The sequence below is a fragment of the Pongo abelii genome, chromosome 1 (genome assembly GCF_028885655.2).
Source record: "Pongo abelii isolate AG06213 chromosome 1, NHGRI_mPonAbe1-v2.0_pri, whole genome shotgun sequence".
Lineage (NCBI taxonomy): Eukaryota > Metazoa > Chordata > Mammalia > Primates > Hominidae > Pongo > Pongo abelii.
In genome coordinates, this window is record NC_071985.2 from 64,845,811 (window position 1) to 64,871,515 (window position 25,705).

General features: G+C 42.4%; 1 protein-coding gene across 1 annotated transcript in view; it reads left to right on the forward strand.

The window, feature by feature from the left end:
• The first annotated feature begins 1,350 nt into the window (after nt 1-1,350).
• The window catches only part of NIBAN1 (niban apoptosis regulator 1), a 177,818-nt gene continuing 153,463 nt past the window's right edge, over nt 1,351-25,705 (forward strand). Inside the window, exon 1 of the mRNA XM_002809695.4 lies at nt 1,351-1,690. Coding sequence (XP_002809741.2) covers nt 1,636-1,690 — 55 coding nt within the window. The 5' untranslated portion in view covers nt 1,351-1,635. The remainder of the gene's footprint in view (nt 1,691-25,705) is intronic.

Below are 25,705 nucleotides of genomic sequence, written 5' to 3' on the forward strand. Positions count from 1 at the left end.
AATAATGAAGGGCAAGTGGCAGAGAGAGGTGATGGCTGGTGTTCCTGGGTCAAGGAGAACCTCTCTGAGTTACTAGCATTAAAGTGGAGGCTTGAATGAAATGACTGAGAGAGTAACCTATGTGAATATCTGAGGGAAGAGCATCCTACAGAAATGAAAAACAAGTGCAAAGGCCCTGAGCTTGATGTATCTTAGAAAGAGTAAAAAAAAAAAAAGCTAGTAGGGCTGGAACAGAGAGAACAAGGAGTGGTGGTAGAGAAGGTAACAGAGGAAGCTCCACCTAGGCCCTGATAGACGTCGTGGCTTTTCTCTGAAGAAGGTAGATCAGTTAGGCAGCTAGTGTAATGACTGAGGTGAGGAATGATATAGGATGGCAGTAGAGGGGATGAGAATTGGTTGGCTATTGGACATATTTAAAAGCTGAATTGACAGGATTTACTGATAGATTGGAATGTGGAGTGTGAGAGATTGGGTGTGAGTGTGATGAAATAGTTGTGTTAAAGTTCAAGTTAGCTAATAGGGAAGGCAGGGGTGTGTGGGAAAGTCTTCAAAGTCCTCCTCAGGCCTGGTTCTAGTATATACAGACCATTTGACCTTGAGGTTAAGTCAACAGGAGTCGCAAAATAACTGACTACTAAGAATAGGATGAAATCAGTGGTGACCCCTCTGCTCAAGTGGGTCTTGTTCCGAGAGGCTGCCAAGCTAAATAGTGGTTGTGGGAAAAGAACAAATATCTTTTCTAACGATTGATTTCCAGTTAAGGAGAGGAATGGAAAGTAAAGGGGTAAGGACAGACGTTCATCAAGTCTTAGGAAGTTTCAGGGCTTGGAGTATATTGCAGGGCCAAGCCTTAGTTTTTCCCTGTCTTTCCATTTTTTTTTCTCTTTCCTTTTTTCCTCATTTCCCCACTCCCTCCTTGGTCCAGGTTCTCGCCTGCAGAAAGGCATAGTTTACCTCTAGTTCTCAAACTTCAGCGGGCATCAGAATTCCCTGGAGGGTTTGTGCAAACACAGATTGCTGGGTCCCACTCCCACAGATTCTAAGTGTGTGTGTGCGTGTGTGTGTGTGTGTGTGTGTAGAGGGGTGGTGGACGAAAGCGCTGAGATTTTGTATTTCTAACAGGCTCCCAGGTAATGCTTGGGAAGAACTGTTGCTTTTTGGACAGCAACACTTACAAGGCAACATGATCTTGAGCTCCACCTCGAAGGATGTGAGCTGGGAAAGTTCCAGCTTACAGAGATTTAGTCACTTGAGAAATGGTCCACTTCCTCCAAGGTGTTTCTTGGATGCCCCAAACAGATGAAAACAAGAAGCGACCGTGGGCGAGGAGGAGGAGCTGGCCGTCCTCCTCGGTTGGGCAGCCCGTCGGAGCTCACCAGCGAGGCGAGGGCGGGAAGACAGCCCCCGGGCCGGCCCACGGATCCTCAGAAGGCGCGGACCTGGAGGAGGCGCCCCAGAAGGCGACGCCTCTTGCCTCTTGTGTCTCGCCTCTCGAAGGAAGTTTGCTCTTAATTTCAGAGCCGGGTTCGCCGTCGGATCAACCTCCAGGAGCGAGCAGTGGGTGCGGACCAGAGCAGCCAGTCCCCTGGGCGCGGGCCGGGCAGTTTCCGCGCTCAGCACAGGCAGCTCGCGGTCATGGGCGGCTCAGCCTCCAGCCAGCTGGACGAGGGCAAGTGCGCTTACATCCGAGGTACGCCCGCCCGCCCGCCCGGGGGCCTGGGGAGCCCTCTGACCCGTGCACCAGGCTGGCTGCCGCGGTCAGGGCCCCAAGGGGCGCGCCCCGGGCCTTCTCCCTGTAGCGCGCGGGGATCCCCGACCGCAGTCCGCCCGCGCGAGTAGGGTTTCCTGCCCCAGCCGGCGCGCTCCGGCGTGGGTGTGGACCGGGGACCGGGAGGGCTTGGGAGCGAGGCAGGTGCAGGATGCGGGTGGGGACGCCGGCGCCTCCGCCGCTCCCGCCGCCTCGGGGTCAGTGCCGCCCCCGCCCGGCGCACTTCGTCCTCCGGTGCCTGCCCTGGACTGAGTTCTGAGCGGTTTCTGAACTGGCCGCCAAGAGAGCAGCGGGGATATCCCGCGTTTCTAGAGATACCCTGGGGATTCCCGGCCGCTGAAGCAGAATTTCCCTCTTAGTAATGTTGGCCTGGCTTTGGAAAGCGCGGCGTTGGCCGCAGCTTCGCTCGTACTTCATCCTAGCACTTGCAGGATGATTTCATCAGCGGCAGAAAGGACAATGTCATGCCGTTCCCTTCCCGCCCCGGAGAGGGGCGAAGCAAAAGAGGAACACCGGCGTGCTTTGTAACTGCCGCGAAAGTTACAGATGGGGAAAAACTCATTTAGGGAGACCCTCAGAGATGTGGGGACTCAGTAGAGAGCGTGAGGCAGAAAAAAAACAAAACAAAACCCAAACCGAACTGAAACTGCAGGAAGTCCTGACTCGTTATCTCCTTTATTTCCTGGGTGTATTTGGCCTCCCCTCTTCTCACACCTCACCCCAAGCTTGCCTTCAACCGCTACCTAACATTTGGTTATCTTACCAATTTACTGTCTTTCCCCCGCCCCGCCGCCCGATCCCCTACCCTCGGCTTCAGAAATATCTTCTAGACTAGGTATTAAACTCTAGGTCTGTTTGGCCCTTGAATCCTTTCCTAAGAGGAAATCATTTATTTGGTGTTCTTATTCCACATTTGTTTTCAGTCACCACAACATTTAAGACCATTTTAAAGGGATATCAAATCAGGGTACTTGAAGAGCAACGGAGCTGATTTTACAGATTCCTGCTCTGGTGCTTTTGGAGGTAAAAGATCCTCAACAACCTGTACTGTCAGGGGATAACACTTGGTCAAGTATCTCTTTGCTTTTGTTTGTTAAAGGGGAAAAGATGGATGATTTATTTATATTAGTAAAAGAGCTGAACTAAGCTTAAAAGAAATAAATGAAGCCTGCCTTAGTCTTAAAAATGTGGCTACATGCTTGTGTTACCAGTGTATAGGGACTGAAAGGGCAATCTAACAGAATGTAGTGAGAAAGGGCTTGCATTTGGATGTTAGCAAAGTTGTGTTTAAGGCATTTATATAAGACTTTATTTCACTGGAAAGCTTAGGAGCATCTAACGTGGACGCATGGCCATGTACACTAATCATTTGAAGTCAAGCAATGTGAAGGATTAACTTGCTTAAAGAAGACTTCCTGGCCAAGCCGTTTGTTGCTATTGATGCAAACATTGTACTCAGATAATACGAAAATATTATTACTTTCTTTATTCTGAAAGCTATTAAATTATTACACATACAAAAGTACGAGGGAGTTAGGGCAGATGAAGAACTTGTAATGCAAGTGTTTGAATGAGTAAACCTATAGCATATGGTGTGACAGTCATTACATCTCCCAGTCTTGTTCAGCTTTGTCTTCGTTCTATATTCAGGAGGGCACTTGCAAGGTATGTGTAGTGGGAGAGGGAAGAGAAGAGTTAAAGTTAGAATACCTCCAGAGAAAAAGACTCATCGCTTCATGTGAGAATGCTAGTCTTGCCAAAAGAGAAAAGAACCTTGGAAAAATGCATGGTGTTGTACATTGTTAGTGCATGAGCAAATGAGGGTCACAGGGCTGTGATTTCCTGATGGTTTTGAAGCCCAGGTTCCTGAGTAAAATCATAGCCCTATCTTTACCTCTTTGCCCATCTTTTCGCCTGTAACTATTCTCAAGCTTTGATTCAATTGTAAGCAAAACAATTGGAAGTACGACAGTAAAGTTTAAGTATACTTTTATGACCTGTTTCTCATAAAGTAGCCATCAGTGAAATATAGATTTGAAAGCTCCTGAAGCTGAGACAATAACTTTCTTTTAAGCTTGATAAACTTTGCTAACAAGGAGAGTAGCTAGTCAATATATTTTGAGTGACTTTTGTTAACTTTATTTTGTATGCATCATAAGCAGCTGTATGCTACTGACGCTGAATCAGCCTTTACTTTAAGACAAATCATTTAACAGCTGCCGTTCCTTGTGTGCCTCAAAACATCTGTGTCATAAGGATGTTTTGAAAATACATTGTTGGTTAGGATTTAGTTAAACTTTAGGTAAAGATATATCAGCTACGTTAAGGAGTTATTTCATTTCTAAAGATGTTAGTTTTGGAAATTATGACAATGCTCATGTTTCTTACAACAGAATAAATTTTTAGGATTGTTTCTAGAGGCCTTTCAGTAATGTCCCTTGATAAGATGTTTCTATTAATAAATAATACTGAGACCAACTTGTGATCACATGAGCCGTGTCATATGTTAGTCTTAAGTGATGCTTTTAGCACTGACCTAAAATGATCCTTTTTTTTTGAGACGGAGTCTCACTCTGTCACCAAGCTGGAGTGCAGTGGCGCGATCTCGGATCACTGCAACCTCTGACTCCCTGGTTCAAGCGATTCTCCTGCCTCAGCCTCCCGAGTAGCTGGGATTACAGCCACGTGCCACCATGCCCAGTTAATCTTTGTATTTTTAGTAGAGACGGGGTTTCACCATGTGGGCCAGGATGGCTTCGATCTCCTGACCTTGTGATCCGCCTGCCTCGGCCTCCCAAAGTGCTGGGATTATAGGCATGAGCCACCGTGCCCAGCCAATCTTGTTTTAACGAGGAAGAAAGCTCATAGATTCCAGGCATCAGTGGTCAGTTTCGGTGCTCTTCTCTCTTTATGCCATGTTTTCTTTTCTTTTCTTTTCTTTTTTTAGCTTTCTGAGATAGGGTCTCACTCTGTTACGCAGGCTGAAGTGCAGTGGTACAATCACTGTGAGCCTTGACCTCCCCTGGCTCAGGTGACCCTCCCACCTCAGCCTCCTGAGTAGCTAGAACTGCAGGTGTGTGCCACCACGCCCAGCTAATTGTATTTTTTGTAGAGATGGGGTTTTGCCATGTTGCCCAGGCAGGTCTCAAACTTCTGGGCTCAAGCAGTCTTCCCGCCTTGGCCTCCCAAAGTGCTGGGATTACAGGCACGAGTCACCGTGCCCGGCCTCTTTTTCTGAAAAGCTTTTGGTATGCCCGAAATTAAACTATAGCTTAAAAAAACCCCCAAAACAAAACCAAAAAAACCCCCATTATTTCCTGTTTAAGCAATAATTTTATTTCCTTCTAAAAATTACCCTTGAATTTTTAACGAATCAAAAAGAAAACAAACCTGAAAGATCTCCCACATAAGAAGTACTGTGGAGGGTCAGAAAAGTACTGGACAGTCAGTGCTGCAGCTGAGAACTATGGGATAAACAGATCCTAGTGGGCACTTGCAGGCCTGCCAGCAGCAAATACCAGTTAGGAAAACTGTTTTCCCCCACTGGATTTATTATTGCATAGTCAGTTACATAATATATAAAGGGCCCAGTGGCTTCCTCCAAACGTTTCTCAATGATCTGATGCTTATAAAATAAGAAATGAGTTTCAGCTTTAAAATAGCACATATTTTTCTCAGGGAAGTTCCCTCTTATTTATACAAGGGTTAACTTAGGTGGCTAGATATAAAGTTTAAACTGATGTGTCTAGAATGAAGTCTCCATGGGCAAGGTGGAGGATGGGGGAGAGCTGTACACATCTGCAGTCTACTTAGTGTAGATGTGTCGTACTAGTCCACACATTTGCTTCTTCGGTCATAATTTGTTGGTGGGAGATGGGCATAAGAACTGGTCTGACTTAACCTGAATATTTTTGGTAGTGTGATCTTAGAGTCCAAGTTAGCTAGTAATGGCGATATACTATGATGAGAAAGTTAGGAAATGCGTTATGGTAGACACCGTTGTATGTCAACCCAACATCTTTTTCCCATTCCTCCATTTTTTTTTTTTTTTTTTTTTTTGAGACAGGGTCTCACTCTATCACCCAGACTAGAGTGCAGTGGGACAGTCATGGCTCAATGCAGCCTCGACCTTCCTGGGCTCAAGCGATCCTCCCACCTCACCCTCCTGAGTAGCTGGGAGTACAGGCATGTGCCACCAGGCCCAGGTGGTTTTTTTGTATTTTTTTGTAGAGACGGGGTTTCGCCATGTTTCCCAGGCTAATCTCAAAATCCTGAGCTCAAGTGAGCCACCTGCCTTGGCCTCCTAAAGTTCTGGGATTACAGGCATGAGCCTCTGTGCCCAGCCCCCATTCCTTTTTCTAACAGAACTCCAGTTTTGTTCAGGCATTAAAACTCCTGGCCGGGTTTGGTGGCTCATACATGTAATCCCAGCACTTTGGGAGGCTGAACCAGTAGGATTGCCTGAGCCCAGAAGTTCGAGACCAGCCTGGGCAATATGACAAGACCTTGTCTCTCTCTTAAAAAAAAAAAAAAAAAAAAAAAAAAGGAAAGAAACTCCCGATATTGCCCTCTGTTTCAGAGACACTAGCCCCATTTAAGGCCCCTGAAAGGTGGCTGCTGATTGGTCTGTACCTGTCATGGTGGTGTGGTCTCCTTGCCAGTGATTATAGTAGGCATGGGATTATGTTGCCAGCTGGTCAGTGATGCTTGAGGGGAAGTTTGCCAGCTGCTACTAGGCGAGTTTTCTTCCCTTTTAAAAAGGAGGCAAAGTGAAGGGCACTTCTTCTCCTTCTTTTGACTTTGTTGCATCTGAATGTGATGCCTGCAACTGCTGTTTTTATCTTGATGAGCAGGAGGGGAGCTAGCCTAAAGACAAAGCCAATACTTGGGGCACTGCAAATCTGAGGTGTCTCAGAGAAAAGAAGCTAGAGCCCTGACAAACTTTTGCTGATAGCCACTATACACTAACCCTGCATAATTCATATTATGAGAGCCACTAAATCCCCTTTGAATTGGAATAGTGAAGATTGCTAGTTATCTACAATAACATGCTCCCCTGTTATGTTTAATGATAGAATCCCCAAATTTTAGCTGTCCACGTGAACTCCCATAATAAAGATATTTCCCAAACTCCTTTGCAACTAAATGGGGTTATATAGCTGAGTTATGGCCAATGGGATGTAGATAGAAGTGCCGTTCTAGAAAGTGACATTAAAGGGGAAGGGTATGACCATCTTCGTCCTAGTCTCCACACTGCTGGCTGGATTGTAACCATGGCTGGAGCAGCCATCATGGACCATGAGGTATCCTTTCAAGAAGGAGCACATGTAGGGCAGAGTAACTGTACAAAAGGAGGCTAAGTTCCTGTGAGAAGAACCTCCATACCAGCCCTGGACCATTTACCTCTGGACCTTAAAAAGAAAGAAAGAAACTTCCATCTCTTTAAGTCAGTGTTATTGTGGTTTTATTGTTGTCCACAGACAAACCTTATTGTCTACTACAATTATCTTCTTTTTACGTGTGGCCCAAAGCATCTTAACCAGTATACTAAATGCTGCCTTATTGGGTCCCCTTTAAGAAAAAGTAATCCAAAGAAAGTAGAAAGTGGGTAAAGATTATAGTATTTGTCTCAGCTCTTAATTTGTAGACATGAATAGGCTTTTGTAAGAAGTGAGAAATTGCAGCTGCTCCAGAGTAGTGGGGATGGAGGAAACAGGAGAAAGAAGGCCCACTATGAATAATGCACAAATGCATATTGATCACTTTATATTTTAAGTGAAAATAATGCCTTCAAGCATGCCAGACTACCAAGGAAGCTAGCAGGAGTTTCAAATAAGGAAAACTACTGCAAATTAGGAATTGCTAGTATCAATAATTACTTTCTATTTCCTTTGGTCTTTGTGAATTGAAACCAATACTTTAGAAATGGGAAGCTCTTTAGGAAACCAAATCTCATGTTGCAAAGCCATAAAGGATTTTGTGAGTTGTGAGTTTCTTAGAGTCAACCACAAAGACAGAAAAGACAGTAGACTGAGACAGATTAACATTTTCTCCTGTACTTGTGGAACAAAGAGTGACTTTCTCTTGTGGCTTCTAATACAAGCCTTGATAAACCCCGTAGAGTTAGATGATGAATCAAGCCCTGGTCTTGATGAAAAACTTCTTTTTACTATGGACGTTGGCTGTAAGAGGGCCACATCATCAGAGGTGCTCTAGTAATAGTAACTACTAGGGTGACAATAGTAATTTTTATTATCTTTTACTGTGAACTACTGAGCTGATTGTAGTTTTACTCTATTATAATCTCTGGGAAGGGCTGAACTGGGTTCACAGGTAGAAAGTGCAATAGCAGGAGCCCAATTTGTAAAGGTAGTTTCTAATTTCATTAAAATAAATGTACTGTGAATGTTTTACCAAACATGCAGTGTGAATCATGGCAGTGAATTTTAATCTCCTAATCAGAAATTTTAATTTTTTTGTTAGTATAGCTGGGTAACATCACTCTAAGAAATAAGGTACATATAACAATTTGCACTGTGAAATGGGAAATGAAGTCAGAAGTGAAGATAAAAGCATAATGGAAAGGAAGACAGGAGAATAAAAGCAAAATTCATCTGCTACAGTCTGTTTAAGGCACTTTACCAACAGTTCAAAACTAACACACATATGTACACACACACACACACACAAAGAGAGAGAGAGGGAGGGAAAGAGAGAGAGAGAAAGAGATTTAACAGAACCCCAAATGCAATGCAGATTTTCTCCTTTAAAACTGGAAAATTCATTTTAAAAACAGACTAGCAAGTTGCTGCCAATGCGAAAATGCATGCCAGCTTTTAAAAAGTGCCCCCTGCCTTTGTTACTGTATGTTTTTTCTCACTTAGAGAAGAGAATAAATGCTTTAGAGATATGAAAGCAATTAATTCACTTTTGCAAATTGCAGGTTCTTGGACCTAAGGAAGTTTGTATTTCTATGCTTGATGTTGTATGGAATGAGTCTATAGGATTAAAATAAATTAATAGTTTTTACTAGGAGCCCCAAAGCGACTTTTAAAAGGTCCATATTCTCAAGGAATTTTGGAAGAAGGGTAAATGTCTCTATGCCAAACCATGTGGATTTTTTTTCTTTTTCCTTTTTAAAAACTATTTTTATTTTAAAAGAAAACATAGGCCCAGACAGCCACACAAAACAAATGCATAGCTTAGTGAATCATTATAAGGCAAATACTTAGTAGCCACTATGCAGGTCAAGACATAGAGCTTCACTAGCCATCAAAGGAGGCTTCTGTGTGCCCCGTCCCAATTCTAGACCTCTTTGTTTCTCCAAAAATGACCACTATTTTCAGTTATCTATTTATAACTACCTCAAAGATCTTGGCTCTTAAAACAGGTATTTATTTGCTCACAATTCTGCTGAACTGGGTCCAGGCTGGGTGGTTCTACTTTTTATTTTTGCTGGTGGTCATTCCTGTGGATGCGTGCATCTGGTGGATCAGCTGGTGGCTGGACTTAGCTGACAAGGCTTTCTTTCTCTCCAGGTGGCCCTTCTACATGACCTCTCCTATAGGATACTGAACTGTTTAAATGGTGGGTCAGGATCTTACATTGCTAGAGTGTAAAAGCATGTAGAAGCTTCTAGGACTTCTTGTGGCTTAGGCCTGGAATGGCGTCACATTACTCTGCCATATTTTGTTGGTTAAAGCCGGTCTCCGAGCCAGCCCAGATTCAAGAGAGGACTACACACAGGCATGAACACCTATGTAGGGGCTACCCTGGTAATAGACTACCACCTCACTAATCCTAGCTTTTATAATAATGTCTGTCTCTATTTCCTTATGGTTTCATCACCCAACTATGTATTTGTAAACATTATAGTCTTACTCACTTAAAAAGATGTCTCTTTTAATCTACACATTTCCCTTACATCTTTTACTCGCAGATTATCTGTTGAAAGACTTGAGCTGTTTGATATGCAGAGTTTTTCACAGTCTGGAGTTTACTCATGGTGCAGTTCCACACATTTCTCCTGTATTTTCTACAAATTGACAGAGATAGTGAGACTTGATCAGTCTCAGAATCAAACCTTTTCTTTTTAACTTTTATTTTAAGTTCAGGGGAAGATGTGCAGCACGTGCAGGTTTGTTACATAGGTAAACAAAGTGCCATGGGGGCTTGTTGTACAGACTATTTTATCATCCAGGTATTAAGCCTAGTATCCATTAGTTATTTTTCCTGATCCTGTCTCTCCCCCCACCCTTCACCCTCTGATAGGGCTCAGTGTCTATTGTTCCCTTCTATGTGTCCATGTGTACTTATCATTTAGCTCTCACTCATCAGTGAGAATAAATGGCATTTGGTTTTCTGTTCCTGCGTCAGTTTGCTAAGAATAATGACCTCCAGCTCCATCCATGTTCCTGCAAAGGACTGCATGCATGTGTTCATTGCAGCACTATTCACAGTAGCAAAGATATGGAATCAACCTAAATGCCCATCGATAAAGAAAATGTGGTACATATACACCTTGGAATACTATGCCGCCACAGAAAAGAATCAATCCTTCTGTGAAGACTACAGGTAGTGGTGTGTATTCTTTTTTTTTTTTTTTTTTGAGACGGAGTCTCACTCTGTCGCCCAGGCTGGAGCGCAGTGGCGCGATCTCGGCTCACTGCAAGCTCCGCCTCCCAGGTTCACGCCATTCTCCTGCCTCAGCCTCCCGAGTAGCTGGGACTACAGGCACCCGCCACCACACCCGGCTAATTTTTTTGTATTTTTAGTAGAGACGGGGTTTCACCGTGTTAGCCAGGATGTTCTCGATCTCCTGACTTTGTGATCCGCCCGTCTCGGCATCCCAAAGTGCTGGGATTACAGGCGTGAGCCACCGCGCCCGGCCCTGTATTCTTCATCTGGAGGCACATAGTAGCTGGCTGCCTCTCTTTTTGTGATGTTAGTAGCGTTCCATTGATACTTACAGCCGAGACCCATTAATTCACTGGGGGTTGAACTGTCTCCGCTTTAGAGGAACTTGAAATTCAATGAGAAATAGAATTAAAGTTTTTGAACGGTGAAATAATAAAGGCAACATATGTTAGGTACTTCAAAATCATCTCCACCCTCTTAGAAATGCCGCCATGAATTTCAGTATTCTCTGATTTGGGCCCTGAGCAACACTGGCCAGGGCAGACCTCTCTTTCCTCTCTGCCAACCTTCCCTCTTGTCTTCCCCTAGAAAGTGCCATGGAGCCTTCATTGAACCCTTACCATGGGACAGCCACTGAGCTAAGAGCATTGCATGCATGAGCTCACATAATCCTCACAACACCAAATGGCGATATCATTATCTCCATTTCACAGAAGCAGCAATCAAGGTTTACAGAGAATAGAGAACCTGGCCAAAGTCATCCAGCCAGTGTGTGGTAGAAAAAGGTTTGAACTTAAAATACTTTCTGCCTCCAAACTCCTTGCTGTTAACTGAGCTGTGCTGCCTCCCAGATGGTCACAGTCATTGCTCCTTTCATCTGAATTTCCTCTTCTCTGTGCATGCTTTTTCTCACATGGGTAAGTATCAGAAACTTTTCCTGTTCTTGGATTTTAAGCCTTCCGGTTTTCTTTAGAGCACTCGGAAAATCCTATATTTTGCTAGAAGTTGTCCTGACTGAAGGGAGCTCAGTGAAAAACTCCCCATCTGCATCCTAGGCAAACTCGTCTCTTCCACTTCTCAGCAGTCACTCAGGCATTAAATACTTAACAGCATTCTCATTCCTGCAAACTATTACCATCAATGATAGAACTGAACTGAACTCATTGACTGGAAATATATGGATCTTGGTTCCTTTTTTTTTTTTTTAGCTTCTTTAGTCCAGTCCCTTGGTTTATTTGTCTAATCTCTGTGCTGGTATAACACCGATTTAGTTATTATTGCTCTGTGATAAATCTTAATAACCAAAGGGCAAGATCCTCTTTCTTCTTACTCATTGTCAGAAGGTGTAGGCTATCCTTCCATATGTGTTAAACTGTTAATTTCATGAAAAACCATCTTATAATTTTATTGAAATTGCATGAATCTACAGATAAATTTAGGAAGAAGTGACATCTCAAAGATATTGAGTCTTTCAAACCTTAGTATGGCACATCTCTTCCATAATACATGCTTTTCTTTCATCCTTAAAGTTGTATAGTTTTCTATATAACAATCTTACAAAAATGTTTAATAAGTTTATTTATTGGTGCCTTTCACTTTTTCTTACTATTATGATTACTATTATTTTCTCTTGTATTTTCCATCTGGTTATTTTAAGAGCACCAGAAAGCTATTTTGTTTTTGCATGTTGATTTTTGTATCCTACAAACATTTCAAAGCCTCTTATTAGTTGTAATAATTTGCTCATTCACTCTGATTTTTTGTGTGCATATATTATCTGCAAATTTGACAGTTTTCAATTCTTTTAAATCTTTATACCTCATTTTTTATTGTTTTATTGAATTTACTAGGACCTCCAGCACAATATTCAGCAATAAGAATGACAGCAAACATCCTTATCCTGTTCCTACTTGAAAAGGAATGTTCCCCATTTTGCTATTAAGTATGATGTTAACCATAGATTTATGGTTTAGCTTAAGGATACTCCCTCCTTTTCATTAAGTTGCTTAAAATTTTTAATCATAAATATATACTGAATTTTATTGAAGACTTGATTTTTTCTAATAATATTTTAACGTGGTCATTAGAATTTTAATATTTAAAATATTTTTCCATTCCTAAGATATACCCTACTTGGTCACAGTGAAATATATTTTAAAAATTTTTATTTTTCTATTACGTGGAATTTTGATTTGCTTATGTATTTTTTTCTTTATCACTTGCGTTAATAAAAGTCATACAAAATGAAAAAAATTTATTGGGGGTTGAAAAATGGTGATATTCTAATATGTCATTTTGTTTTCATTTATTAGCTGGGATAATTTTATAGAGCAATACTTCCCGTATCTATCATTTGGTTACCTAGTATGATTCAAAGGCAGGAAAAAAAACATTAATTTTTGCTTTTATTTACCAGTGTTCAATATAATTTACTGGTTTCTTGACATCCCTTAAAGATGATCAATTGAATATAAAAATCATTATGAACTCACGAATCCCATTGTAATCTTATTTTATCGAAGCTCCAATTTCCCATCATTGGCCAATGAAAAACTCTTCAAGTTGGCTCCTGAATCTTTTGGAAATTACCCCAGTAGTATTTGATAACTTCCTTGCCATCTGGTATGTCAAGATGTTTTAGGTTCATCCTGTTTCTTTCCTGTCCCATATTGGGAGTAAGCAAAATCTATAAGAACCTCTGATTTCTTTTAGTGGGAAATAATATTTCAATATTACAATTTGAGTCTAGCTATGTTCACTGCTACAACTGGGTTGGCCATTATTTCTGGACTTTTTTAGTTTACAGAACTAGGGGAAATGTATCTCTTTAATATTATACTTATACATATCCTTTTCCACACTGAGAATCATGGTTCTCAAAGGCACTAGGCAATGATAGAATTAAATATACTCAAATTCTCGTTTGCTTTATTGTACCAAATACACACAACAGTCTCAGAATAATAATACAAATACTGCCATCATCAATTATGATTCTGGAAAGCTGTTGAAAAAACTTTTTAAAATCAGAGACAAAATTTTTATATATGCTAATCCAATTCTCCAACTTTATTTTATGATTTTACTACGTTAAACCATATAATCATTATATTCTATTCTCTTTTCTCATTCACTCTTTGTTTCACAATGAAGTGTTATTTAATGCATCAGTCCTTATGTTGACGTCTCTCTGGTGTTTAGAGCTCATTATATAGTAGATTCCTCAAGAAGAGCTCATGGGAACATAACAAGTATGAAGATAGGATTAATTAAGTGGGTCAGTGATATCACCAAAAGCCAGCTTATTTCTTCCTACTGTCTGTGGCCCAGCTCTCTTATGCTTGAAAGGTGGCTGCAACAGCAAATAGTATTAAATTCTTATGCACAGCAATGTCCCAGAGGCTAAAAAGAGATCTGTCTATTCTTTGAGTCTCCTTATAAGAGCAAAGAAACCTTTTCCAGATGCCTTACTAACAGACTTTCCCTTACATCCCACTGATCAAAATTGGGTCACACATTCCTTCCTAAGCCATCACTGGCAAGAGTATGGGATTATCATGATTTGGTTAGAACAATGAAGATTCACCCCTGAACTGGGGTTAGAGCCATTTCTCTGAAGCACATGGTTATAGGGAGGGTCATGGATACCCAAACAGAATCAGGTTCAGTTTAGCAAGAAGGAAGCAGGATGGCTATTAAGTAGGTAACCAACATTACAGATTTTGATAAGTGTCATGAAGGGATTAAAAACAGCACTGAGATAGAAAACTGATGGTGGCAGTTGGGCATGGAGATGACATATACTTGCCTGTGGTATTCAGAAGGATAATAAGTTGCTATCGTGTGAAGAACCGGGGGAGTATATTTTGGTTAGAAAGAACAGCATATAGGCTGGGAGCGGTGGCTCACGCCTGTAATCCTAGCACTTTGGGATGCCGAAGCGGGTGGATCACGAGGTCAGGAGATCGAGACCATCCTGGCTAACATGGTGAAACCCAGTCTCTACTAAAAATACAAAAAAAATTAGCCGGGCCTGGCGGTGGGCGCCTGTAGTCCCAGCTACTCAGGAGGCTGAGGCAGGAGAATGGCGTGAACCCAGGAGGCGGAGCTTGCAGTGAGCCGAGATGGCGCCACTGCACTCCAGCCTGGGCGACAAAGCGAGACTCCGTCTCAAAAAAAAACAACAAAAAACAAAACAAAACAAAAGAACAGCATATAGAAGGGGGAGGAGGGGGAAGTACTTGAAGGAACTGAAGAAAGGGTGTTATGTTGGGAGTGTAGTGAGTAAGAGGGAGGTTTGATGGGAGGTTTGATGGGAGGAGATGCCTATTAATATTTTGTTGCCTGGCTGGGCGTAGTGGCTCACGCCTGTAATCCCAGCTCTTTGGGAGTCCAAGGCAGGTGGATCACCTGAGGTCAGGAGTTTGAGACCAGCCTGGTCAACATGTTGAAACCTTGTCTCTACTAAAAATACAAAATTAGCCGGGTGTGGTGGCACACGCGCCTATAGTCCCAGCTACTTTGGAGGCTGAGACAGGAGAATCGCTTGAACCCGCAGTGTGGAGGCTGCAGTGAGCCGAGACTGCGCCACTGCACTCCAGTCTGGGCAAGATAGAGTGAGACTCCGTCTCAACAACAACAACAACAAAAATTTTGTTGTTGTTGTTGTTGTCTGTCTGCCACCACTAGAATGTAAGCTGTATGAAAGCAGGGTCTTTGTCTTGATTCATTGTTATGAAATGAATAGCACCCTCAGCAAATAGATCAGTGTCTGGTTCACAGTTCCTGACAGATAAATATTTGCTTAATGCGTGAATGAAAGGAGAAGAAAAAAGTTTAAACTGTAATGAGTATCTTAGAAAATAAGAGAAGTATTGCATTTGTAAAACAAGTTCAGGATTGTGATGAAGAAACAATAATAGAATAAGAAAGAGCTCTTGGAAATTAAAAATCTGATGATCAACATTTTAGAAAATACAATTGGTGCCTTGGAAAATAAAGTTGAGGGGATTTTGCATCTAAATTCTAAGATCTAAAATTCTTATTTAAATTTAAACAGTACATTGCAATTATTGTTATTAATTTAATTCTTCTCTCTAAAAAATCATTTTAAGCATGTATATGTCAGATATTACACATTTGCTGATAAAACTTGTCTTTATTTTAACTTTAAGCCTCTGTCTGCTTTGCTTAGACAATAGAGTACAAAGATTAAAAGATGGAAAATAGAAGAGGCAATATAAAAAAAATTAAAGGGTCAATCCAAAAATTTCAATATCTGACTAACAGAAGTCCCAGAAAACAGAGAACAAAGAAAATGAAGGGGAGAAAATTATTAAACAAGTAAAAGCTTTTTTTCTAGAACAGAAGATCATGTGTCTCTGGATTTATAGGGCCAAAGAATTCCTGGCCTTCACTCAGAGCTGGAAATAGTTCATGCTTCCATCATCCAAAGTAGAAAGGCCTTATGATATATAGATATGGGTTAGAGTCTTCAGCAGTAGTGAGCAGAAATTAGCCCTAGACTAGAAGGCTGCTCTGGACCTGCTCTAATAAAAATTTAAAAGCAAACCTCAAACAGATCAAACTGATCCCAAGTAACTTAACTGCCTGCTTGAATAAAGTGCAAATTCTTTATAAGAATGAAACAAAATACCCATTCAACAATGTAAAATTCACAATATCTAATATCCATCATCCAGTTAAAAACTATCACAGTAGGCAGAAGAAGAAGCAGGAAAATATCCGCAAGTATAAAGAAAATAAATCAATAGAAATAGACTCAGGAATTATAGACATGGTGAAATTAGCAGACAAAGATGGTAAAGCAGTCATTATATGCTCCATGTGCGAACACAGAGGCAAACGTGAACATGATGAGAAAAATGGAAGATATAAAAAAATCTCCCTAGTCTCCAGTCTTCAGGCAAGAGCAATATGACTGCTGTGTTTCTGTAGCCTGCCGGAACATCTAGGCAGAATGTAGCTGTACTGACCTGCTACCAACATTCTCCATGGAGTTGGGAGAGGAACAAAGTAGCCTGCAGAGAACTGAATGTACACAGGGAGCTGCTGAGATGGGACTGGTCTGGGGCCAGAGCAGCTGAGCAGGATCAATTCAGAAATGAAGGAAAACTGTGGATGTTCCTTTAAAAAGCACATCATTATTGGTGGCCTTGTGCCCTTAATTCTGGTTCGCACACAGAACAAGTGACAATTTCCATGATTAGCTAAAAAGAATTCAGAGATTTTCCAAATTTGGATTGAATGTGTTTGTTTAAAGGATTATTTCCTGTGTAACTCATTCAGCACGAGTTACACAGGAAAAATTGCCTAAGCAAAGCAGATGCAGGCTTAGAGTTAAAATAAAGCCAAATTTTATGAGCAACAATGGCAAATGTGTAATATCTGGAGTATAAATATTTAAAATGGTTTTGTTAGAGAGGAGAATTAAATTAGTAACAATAATTGAAATGTATGGTTTACATTTAAAGTAAGTAAGAATTTTAGAGCATGACTAAGACCTGAGCATGTCAAGTGAGATATCAGTTCCTAACTAAAAATGCTAACTCCTGGCTGAGAAATGATAATCACTGTAGTAAAAGCTAACATTTATTGAGTGCCTACTATGTGCCAGGCAAGTAAATATCTTAGACGAAAGGTAACAGGGTATCAAATGCTCTTCCAGAAATTCTAAGTGTTTCTTCTAGAAATTCCAAGTCTACATAGCTTTTTCTTTAATGAAAAGGAGTATCAGCTTGATAGGATTTGAACGCTCAGCTGCTTTAGCTACCTTAAATGAGCTAAATGGAAACATTTACTAAACTTTTGATTCAATATCTTAATTCTAAATTATTTGGCTATTTGTGTGTGTGTGTGTGTGTGTGTGTGTGTGTGTGTGTCTCCTCTGTCACACAAGCTGGAGTGCAGTGGTGTGATCTTGGCTTACTGCAACCTCTGCCTTCCAGCATCAAGGGATTCTCATGCCTCAGCCTCCTGAGTAGCTGGGACTACAGGCTCCTACCACCACAGTTGGCTATTTTTTCTTGTTTTGTATTTTTAGTAGAGATGGGGTTTCACTATGTTGGCCAGGCTGGTCCTGAACTCCTGACCTCAAGTGATCCACCTGCCTTGGCCTCCCAAAGTGCTGGGATTACAGGCGTGAGTCACTGTGCCAGGGCTTTGGCTGCTTTTTGAAGTGGATATTTTCAGTGGGTGAGATGGTAGATTATAAATAGCTTAATCCAGAAATTAAAACTCATCTAAATGTTAGCAACACCTAACATGGAATTTATGAATAGGCCAAAGCAGACTTTGCAGCCACTTTAAGCTAACTTTAAATAAAATGATACCTTTATGCAACTTCTTCATTATCAAATAAAATATTTATATTTGGGAAGTAAGGCATACAATAAAAAATAAATAAATGGAGCTTTCACCTTTGGAAAACAGGCACGACAATTTCCTGAGGACTCGCTGAATCTGAAGTTGGATTCTCTGGAGATTTTGGACTTGTCAACTGGCTGCCTTCAGTTTCTCCTATGAAAATGAGGACAGTAGTAATGCCCAGTGAGAAAAGGAGGGTCAGAAATGAATAATATAATGTAATAAATGTGATATAATTCTCACATTTCCCAGTCCTACCATTATGTTAATCAATTTGTTTTACTATCAGTAATGGCATCAGGCCTTTGCAGAGTAAATGATTGGCTTTCACATACTGCTGAATAATACCTAGCTCACACATTTGTTCTGCAGACTAATTAATGTTTCAGTGTTTAAACACAATGCCTCTACAGAAGCAATGGCATTATAATGTGTTGGGACACTCTAGTATTGTAATTAGTACTAATTAGGTTCTTTTCAACAGCTTGTTGAATTTACAAATTACTGCCTGTGAGGTATTCTGCTTTATTTATTCATTATGAAAGAGTCAGATGCAGGGTTTAAATAGGCACCTTTAAACAACTATTCTCAAGGTCCTACACATAATCTTCCCCTCAAACCAGGGAAGGGCAATGGGAAGACACCCTTCTCAGAATGGTTGTGAGGGAGAGCAACCCCAGTGGTGTGCTAGGAGCCAGCTCACACTGGCTGGCAACAGCTGAATCCAGGCATCTTTTCCTAACTGTGAGCTCAGTGACATCACATTGGTAGCTTGAAACCAGCCATGGTGGGAGTCTTTTTGTGTTGTTGTTGTTTTTTGAGACCCAGTTTACCAGCACATCACTGCTGGTGTCCTTCTCTTCAATGCAGGGAAGCTGGTGGCAATGTTAACCAGTGGCAGTGGCCTGAAGCCATGTTTCAGTTGTACATTAATTAGAATGGTCTAACTGCTGAAACAGACATCAACGCTCAGTGGCTTATAATGATTTGTATCTCACTCATCACACTATCCAAGGTGATTTGGTTGGGGGCTAATGAAGGGCAGTGGGCTTGTGCGTGGACCCAGACTCTTTTCATCTAGTGCATGGTACCATGGACACCTTCGGTGGTCTGTTGAAGCCTATGGACCCCTTTTTAGAGTAACATTTTTAAATGAAAAAAATATATAGAGGATAATAAAAGAAACCAATTTCATTGAACTGTAGTTATCAAAATATTTTTAAAATCTGTGATATGGTAATATATGTGCTCTTTATTAATGCATTCAATGACAAGATCTCATGGAGGGTTTAATAACTACTGTCATTTTGAAGAAGTGCTATTCTAAGATATGCAGCAACTTAAATGTGCTATGAAAACATCTGTGAGCTCTATTGGTGACAAAGTCACAAGTACTGCTAAATTCCACTGTTTTGTTGCCTACATTCAGAGTTGGAGAAGTGCTGAATTTGAGTTGAAGGTTAATAAAACACAGGTGTTCTTTTCCTCCATTCAATGTTTGGATGGCCTGAATTCTATCCACAGAGCCCATGAGGATCTACAGGCCCCAGATTATAATCCCTGACCTGGCTGGGCATATCCCAGCACCTTAGAAGGCCCAAGGCAAGAGGATCGCTTGAGACCAGGAGTTTGAGGCCAGCCTGGGCAACATAGTGAGACCTCGTCTCTACAAAAAACAAAAATGAGCCAAATATAGTGGTGCATGCTTGTAGTCCTAGCTGCTAAGGAGGCTGAGGTAGGAAGATCGCTGGAACCCAGGATCAAGTGATGCTGCAGTGAGCTGTGATTGCACAACTGCATTCCGGCCTGGGCAAGAGTGAGAATTTGTCTCTCTAAAAAAAAAAACAAAACAAAAAGAAAAAAGAATCCCTGACCTAGTGGCTAGTGGCTTCATGATTCTTAGGGCCACAAAGACTCTAAGTGGACACTGTGCATACATCTGCAGATAAGGGCAGATAGACAGTGGAGGATTATGTGGATAGATTTTGTGCTCCAAGCCTGGAGGTGGCATACATTATTTCTGCCCAACCTTCTCATCGCCACATGACACACCGTGCCTTTGTGTCTTTCCATTAGCAATTCCTGTCAAAAGTCCTATCCCTTGTTTTTATTGTCACTTTTTCCTTTATATCACCCTCAACATGTTGAACCTAACATTTCAATGAATACATTTTCTACTTTAAGTGGATTCTAATTTTGAAGGTAGGGTATACGCTTCATATTCTTTATGTAAGAAAAGTTGAGGCTGGGCTCGATGGCTCACGCCTGTAATCCCAGCACTTTGGAAGGCTGAGGCAGGCAGATCATGAGGTCAGGAGATTGAGACCATCCTGGCCAACATGGTGAAACCCCGTCTCTACTAAAATACAAAAAATTAGCTGGGCGTGGTGGTGCACACCTGTAGTCCCAGCTACTCGGGAGGCTGAGGCAGGGGAATGGCTTGATCCCGGGAGGTGGAGGTTGCACACTCCAGCCTGGCGACACAGCAAGGCTCCATCTCAAAAACAAAACAAAAAAGAAAAGGTAAGAAAAGGAAAAGAAAAGAAAAGATCGAAGCCTTCTATATCTATTTGTCCATTGCAGCAGCCATTAGGGACATATAACTAATGAGCGCTTGAAATGTGGCTAGTCCAAATTAAGATATGATGCAAGTTTAAAATACGCACCAATTTTGAAGTTTTAGCACAAAGAAAATAATGTAAAATAATTAATATTATTTAACACAAAACTGTTATTTAATAGCAATTACATATTGAAGTAATACAATTTTGGCCATATGATTGGGCTAAATAACATATATTAAAACTAATGTAATCAGTTTTTAAAAAATTTTAATGTGGCTGCTGGAAGACAAAATAACATTTGAGGCTTACATCTATGGCTCACATGGTATTTCTTTTAGACAGCTGTTCTCGAATAAAGATTCATAGAAGATTCATAGAGCTGCAAGGAAACTTAGAGATAAGCATCTAATCCAACTCTTTTATTGTAATCTCAGAAGCTGAATGAGCTGTTCTCATCTGCCTAGCTAGTAAAGCACACATAGGCTTGGAATTCAGGTCTCTACACTCCTGGTGCAGAGCTCTTTTCATAATCCATGGTATCCAACCAAACCAAACCAAACATTTCCAAGATTTAAGTTTGCAGTTCAAACCAGAATATACTCTGATTCTGAGTTACACATAAGCACCCTGAAAATGACAAGCCTTTTTTCCAATCTGATGTATTATTCAACCCTAGACTTAAAACTTAAGTATAATTTGCCCTGCCCCTGAAGAACTGCAGGCACAAGCAGCCAGACAGACAGGCTCGTGCTTGACTCCCTCATTAACCCAGATAAAAGAGGCCCTGAGGTCATTTGCCTTTGCCCTGGTCTTCTGCATTTCCCTTAGCTGAATGGTTAAACTCACAAGGAAATGCTAAGATATTCTTATCTCTTCTGAATTTTCTCTTAAAGGGATGGAAAGATGTGAAAACCTAGTATTTCACGTGACTACCCCTTTTTCCTAGCCAGGAGGTGGCACCGTGGATAGCAGTTAAGGGAAATAACAGATGAGTTTCATTTTCTTTTGTACCGTTTTCTGTTCTTGGCTTCCACTCTAGACCTATAACCAAATTCCCAAGGTCTGGAATATTTTCTGACCTTTTTGTCCTAGAATATTCCAAGGTTTTCCCCATCCAACTTACTCTCCCTGTCTAACTCACCGATTTCCATAAAATCACATTTGAGCCGTTGTGTATGTATATAATGTTTCAGATAAGGGCTTAGATTTTTAAAAAGTTTCTTATCTTAAACAATGTAGTGCCAATATATAATCTTTCCCCCTTAGGAATTTTGAGTAATGAAGTGCTCCTTGAATCATATAATTTGCAGTTGAAATTGAAATAACATAATTACCTTATTCAGTGTTCTTTGGAAAACACCGTCACTAGACTCTGAGGTTGTCTCATTTTCTCTGAACTTTCTCACCTTTTTCAGTGATTTCTGGAATGTTAAGTTCTGAGAAGCCATAAGATATGTCTCCTGACCCATGACAACTTTAGTGACTAACCCACTTACTCACACATTTCATGTTTCAGCATTTCCTCTTTTCAGTATCATTATTTGGCACTTTCACAAGAAACTCCTGAGGCATACTATAGCTAACCACTTTGTTTATTTCAGATCATCACCGCTATTGACATCAGTGGATGTCTGAGAAAGGGAGCACAAACCTTCATGTCTCTATATGTTTTTAATGAAAATATTTGATGCCTTAAGGTGTGCTGATAACCAAACTCAGCATTTCTCCAGGGATATGTTTAAATTTCTGCACTATTCATTCTAAGGAGAAATATACACATATGATGTATTTTGCAAATGAACGTAAGTTTCACTAAGATATGTAAAAGATGCTTTCAAAATGGTATTTATAATATGTCTCATTTTTAGAAGAGTGGACAAAATAAAATGAACTTACAGAGCAACTAAACCCTTAATAAACATTTACCATAAAATGTTAACTGTGCAGCTTTCTTGATTCAGTAGGGCATTGGCTGTGGAGGTAGAGCACCCAAGTACAGATAATGGCCCCATCTCTTGCTAGCTGTGCTGCCTTCTGCAAGTTATCTAGCCTCCTCTAACCTTGGTTTCTTCCACTACAAAGTGGGGATAATAGTACCTCAGAAGGCTGTTGTAAAGACTCATTGCACTAATCCTCGTAAGGCATTTAACACTGTGATGGGGACATGGACTCTCAACAACTGGTAGATGTTTTATCATTTATAATACTATACCTTCTGTAACCTAAAGTCAAAGATTTTAAATAAACTGAACATCAAATAAAATAGTTTTCTACAAAATCCTCAGTCAACCAGTCCGGGAGCCAGTTGGAACCAGAACTGAATTTCTATACATTTTTATAATTTATGGAGTTGAGACTACAGCATGCCTCAGACTTAATAGACAGCATAAACTTGAGGGGCAAGTACACGAACTTGGTGCAGAAGAACTTGTTTGAATCCTGGTTCTGGCACATACCATGTGACTTTGGGTTTGTCTTTAGACCTCGGTTTTCTCATTAGTGAAACAAGTTGTTTAATTGATTGATTGAGTCTTTTCAAAAAAACTTACTTAGGATGAACTTATAAACCTTAATTTGCAGCATTTAGTTTAGTCCAAGCTTGTGCAATCCATGGCCTGTGGGCTGCATGTGGCCCGGGAAGGCTTTGAACATGGTCCAACACAAATTTGTAAACTTTCCTAAAACATTATGAGATTTTTTTGTGTGCAATTTTCTTTTCTAGCTTATTAGCTATCCTTAGTGTTAGCATATTTTATATATGGCCCGAGACAATTCTTCTTCTTCCAATGTGGCCCAGGGAAGCCCAAAGACTGGACACCCCTGGTTTAGCCCTTAAAACCTCAAACATCATGGAACACATCTATTTCTTTTTCTTTTTCTTTTTCTTTTTTTGAGACAGGGTCTTGCCCTGTCGCCCAGGCTGGAGTGTAGTGATGCGATGGCTCACTGCAACCTCTGTCTGCTGGACTCAAGCTATCCTCTCACCTCAGCCTCCTGAGTAGCTGGGACGGTAGGCATGTGCCACCACACCTGGCTTATTTTTTCAATTTTCTTTTGTAGAGATGAGGTCTTGCTATGTTGCCCAGGCTGATCTTAAACTCTTGGACTCAAGCAATTGCCCACCTTGGCTTCCCAAAGTGCTGGGATTACAGGCGTAAGCCATCATTCCTGGCCTATCTATTTCTTTTTTTTTTTTTTTTTTTAATTTATGAAGTATTTATTGATGATTCTTGGGTGTTTCTCGGAGAGGGGGATATGGGAGGGTCATAGGATGATAGTGGAGAGAAGGTCAGGAGATAAACACATGAACAAAGGTCTCTGGTTTTCCTAGGCAGAGGACCCTGCGGCCTTCTGCAGTGTTTGCGCCCCTGGGTACTTGAGATTAGGGAGTGGTGATGACTCTTAAAGAGCATGCTGCCTTCAAGCACCTGTTTAACAAAGCACATCTTGCACCGCCCTTAATCCATTTAACCCTGAGTTGACACAGCACATGTTTCAGAGAGCACGGGGCTGGGGGAAAGGCCGGAGATCAACACCATCCCAAGGCAGAAGAACTTCTCCTAGTCAGAACAAAATGGAGTCTCCTATGCCCACCCCTTTCTACACAGACACAGCAACAATCTGATCTCTCCTTCCTTTCCCCACACTTCCTTCCCTTCTCTTCAACAAAACTGCCATCATCCTCATGGCCCGCTCCCGATGGTCGCTGTCTCTTCGGAGCTGTTGAGTACACCTCCCAGACAGGGCAGCCGGGCAGAGGCGCTCCTCTCCTCCCAGACGGGGCAGCCGGGCAGAGGCGCTCCTCACTTCCCCGACGGGGCCGCCCGGGCAGAGGCGCTCCTCGCTTCCCCGACGGGGCCGCCCGGGCAGAGGCGCTCCTCACTTCCCAGACGGGGCCGCCCAGCAGAGGCGCTCCTCACTTCCTCCCAGACCGGGTGGCAGCCGGGCAGAGGCGCTCCTCACCTCCCAGACGGTGTGGCGGCTGGGCAGAGGCGCTCCTCACTTCCTCCCAGACAGGGTGGCGGCCAGGCAGAGGCACTCCTCACTACCCAGAGGGGGCGGCCGGGCAGAGGTGCTCCTCACTTCCTCCCAGACGGGGTGGCAGCCGGGCAGAGGCACTCCTCACCTCCCAGACGGGGCGGCCGGGCAGAGGTGCTCCTCATCTCCCAGACGGGGCAGCCGGGCAGAGGCACTCCTCACCTCCCAGACGGGGCGGCCGGGCAGAGGCGCTCCTCACCTCCCAGACGGAGTGGCCAGGCAGAGGCGCTCCTCACTTCCCAGATGGGGCAGCCGGGCAGAGGCGCTCCTCACTTCCTCCCAGACGGGGTGGCGGCCAGGCAGAGGTGCTCCTCACTTCCCAGACGGGGCGGCCGGGCAGAGGTGCTCCTCACTTCCTCCCAGACCGGGTGGCGGCCGGGCAGAGGCGCTCCTCACCTCCCAGACGGGGCGGCTGGGCAGAGGCGCTCCTCCCTTCCCAGACGGAGTGGCCAGGCAGAGGCGCTCCTCACCTCCCAGAGTGGGCGGCCGGGCAGAGGCGCTCCTCACTTCCCAGATGGGGCAGCCAGGCAGAGGCGCTCCTCACTTCCTCCCAGACGGGGTGGCGGCCAGGCAGAGGCGCTCCTCACCTCCCAGACGGGGCGGCCGGGCAGAGGTGCTCCTCATCTCCCAGACGGGGCGGCCGGGCAGAGGTGCTCCTCATCTCCCAGACGGGGCGGTCCTGGCCTATCTATTTCTTATAATAATGAAGCATTCATTGTGTGTCTTTCCTTCTAGTCATCAAATAGAAATATGCCCTGTTCTGTGAAACAGGATGAACAGAACAGATTAAATCCCTGCTCTCATGGGCCTTACATCGTGGAGGTGGTAGTAGGGAGAAATAAAATTAAGAAATAATAAGATGGTATCGTTACCAAGGATGATGAAGCAGGGAGGTCAGTGTGGTTACAGAGGAATGAGCAATGGGAACTGTGAGCAGAGACAGGGCAGCAAGGTAGGTGGGATCACATCTCAGGGGGATTTATAGGCCATTGGAAGGACTTGGGCTTTTACTCTGTGTGAGAAGAGACGGCATGGGGAGTTTTGAGGAAGGGAATGCCATAGTCTGAATTATCTGACTGTTGTGTAGAGAATAGACTGTAGGGGGACAAGGGAGGAAGCAAGTCAAACAGGAAGAAGCTAGAGCTGTGATCCAGGCCAGGGATTATGGTGGTGTGGACTAGGAGGTAGCGGGAGGTAGTGAGACATGGTTGGGTTATAAATACATTTCGGAGGTAGAGGTGACAGGATTTGCTGATGAAGTATGTGGAGTATGAGGGGAAAACAAGTGGCTTCAAGGATGACTCCACAATTT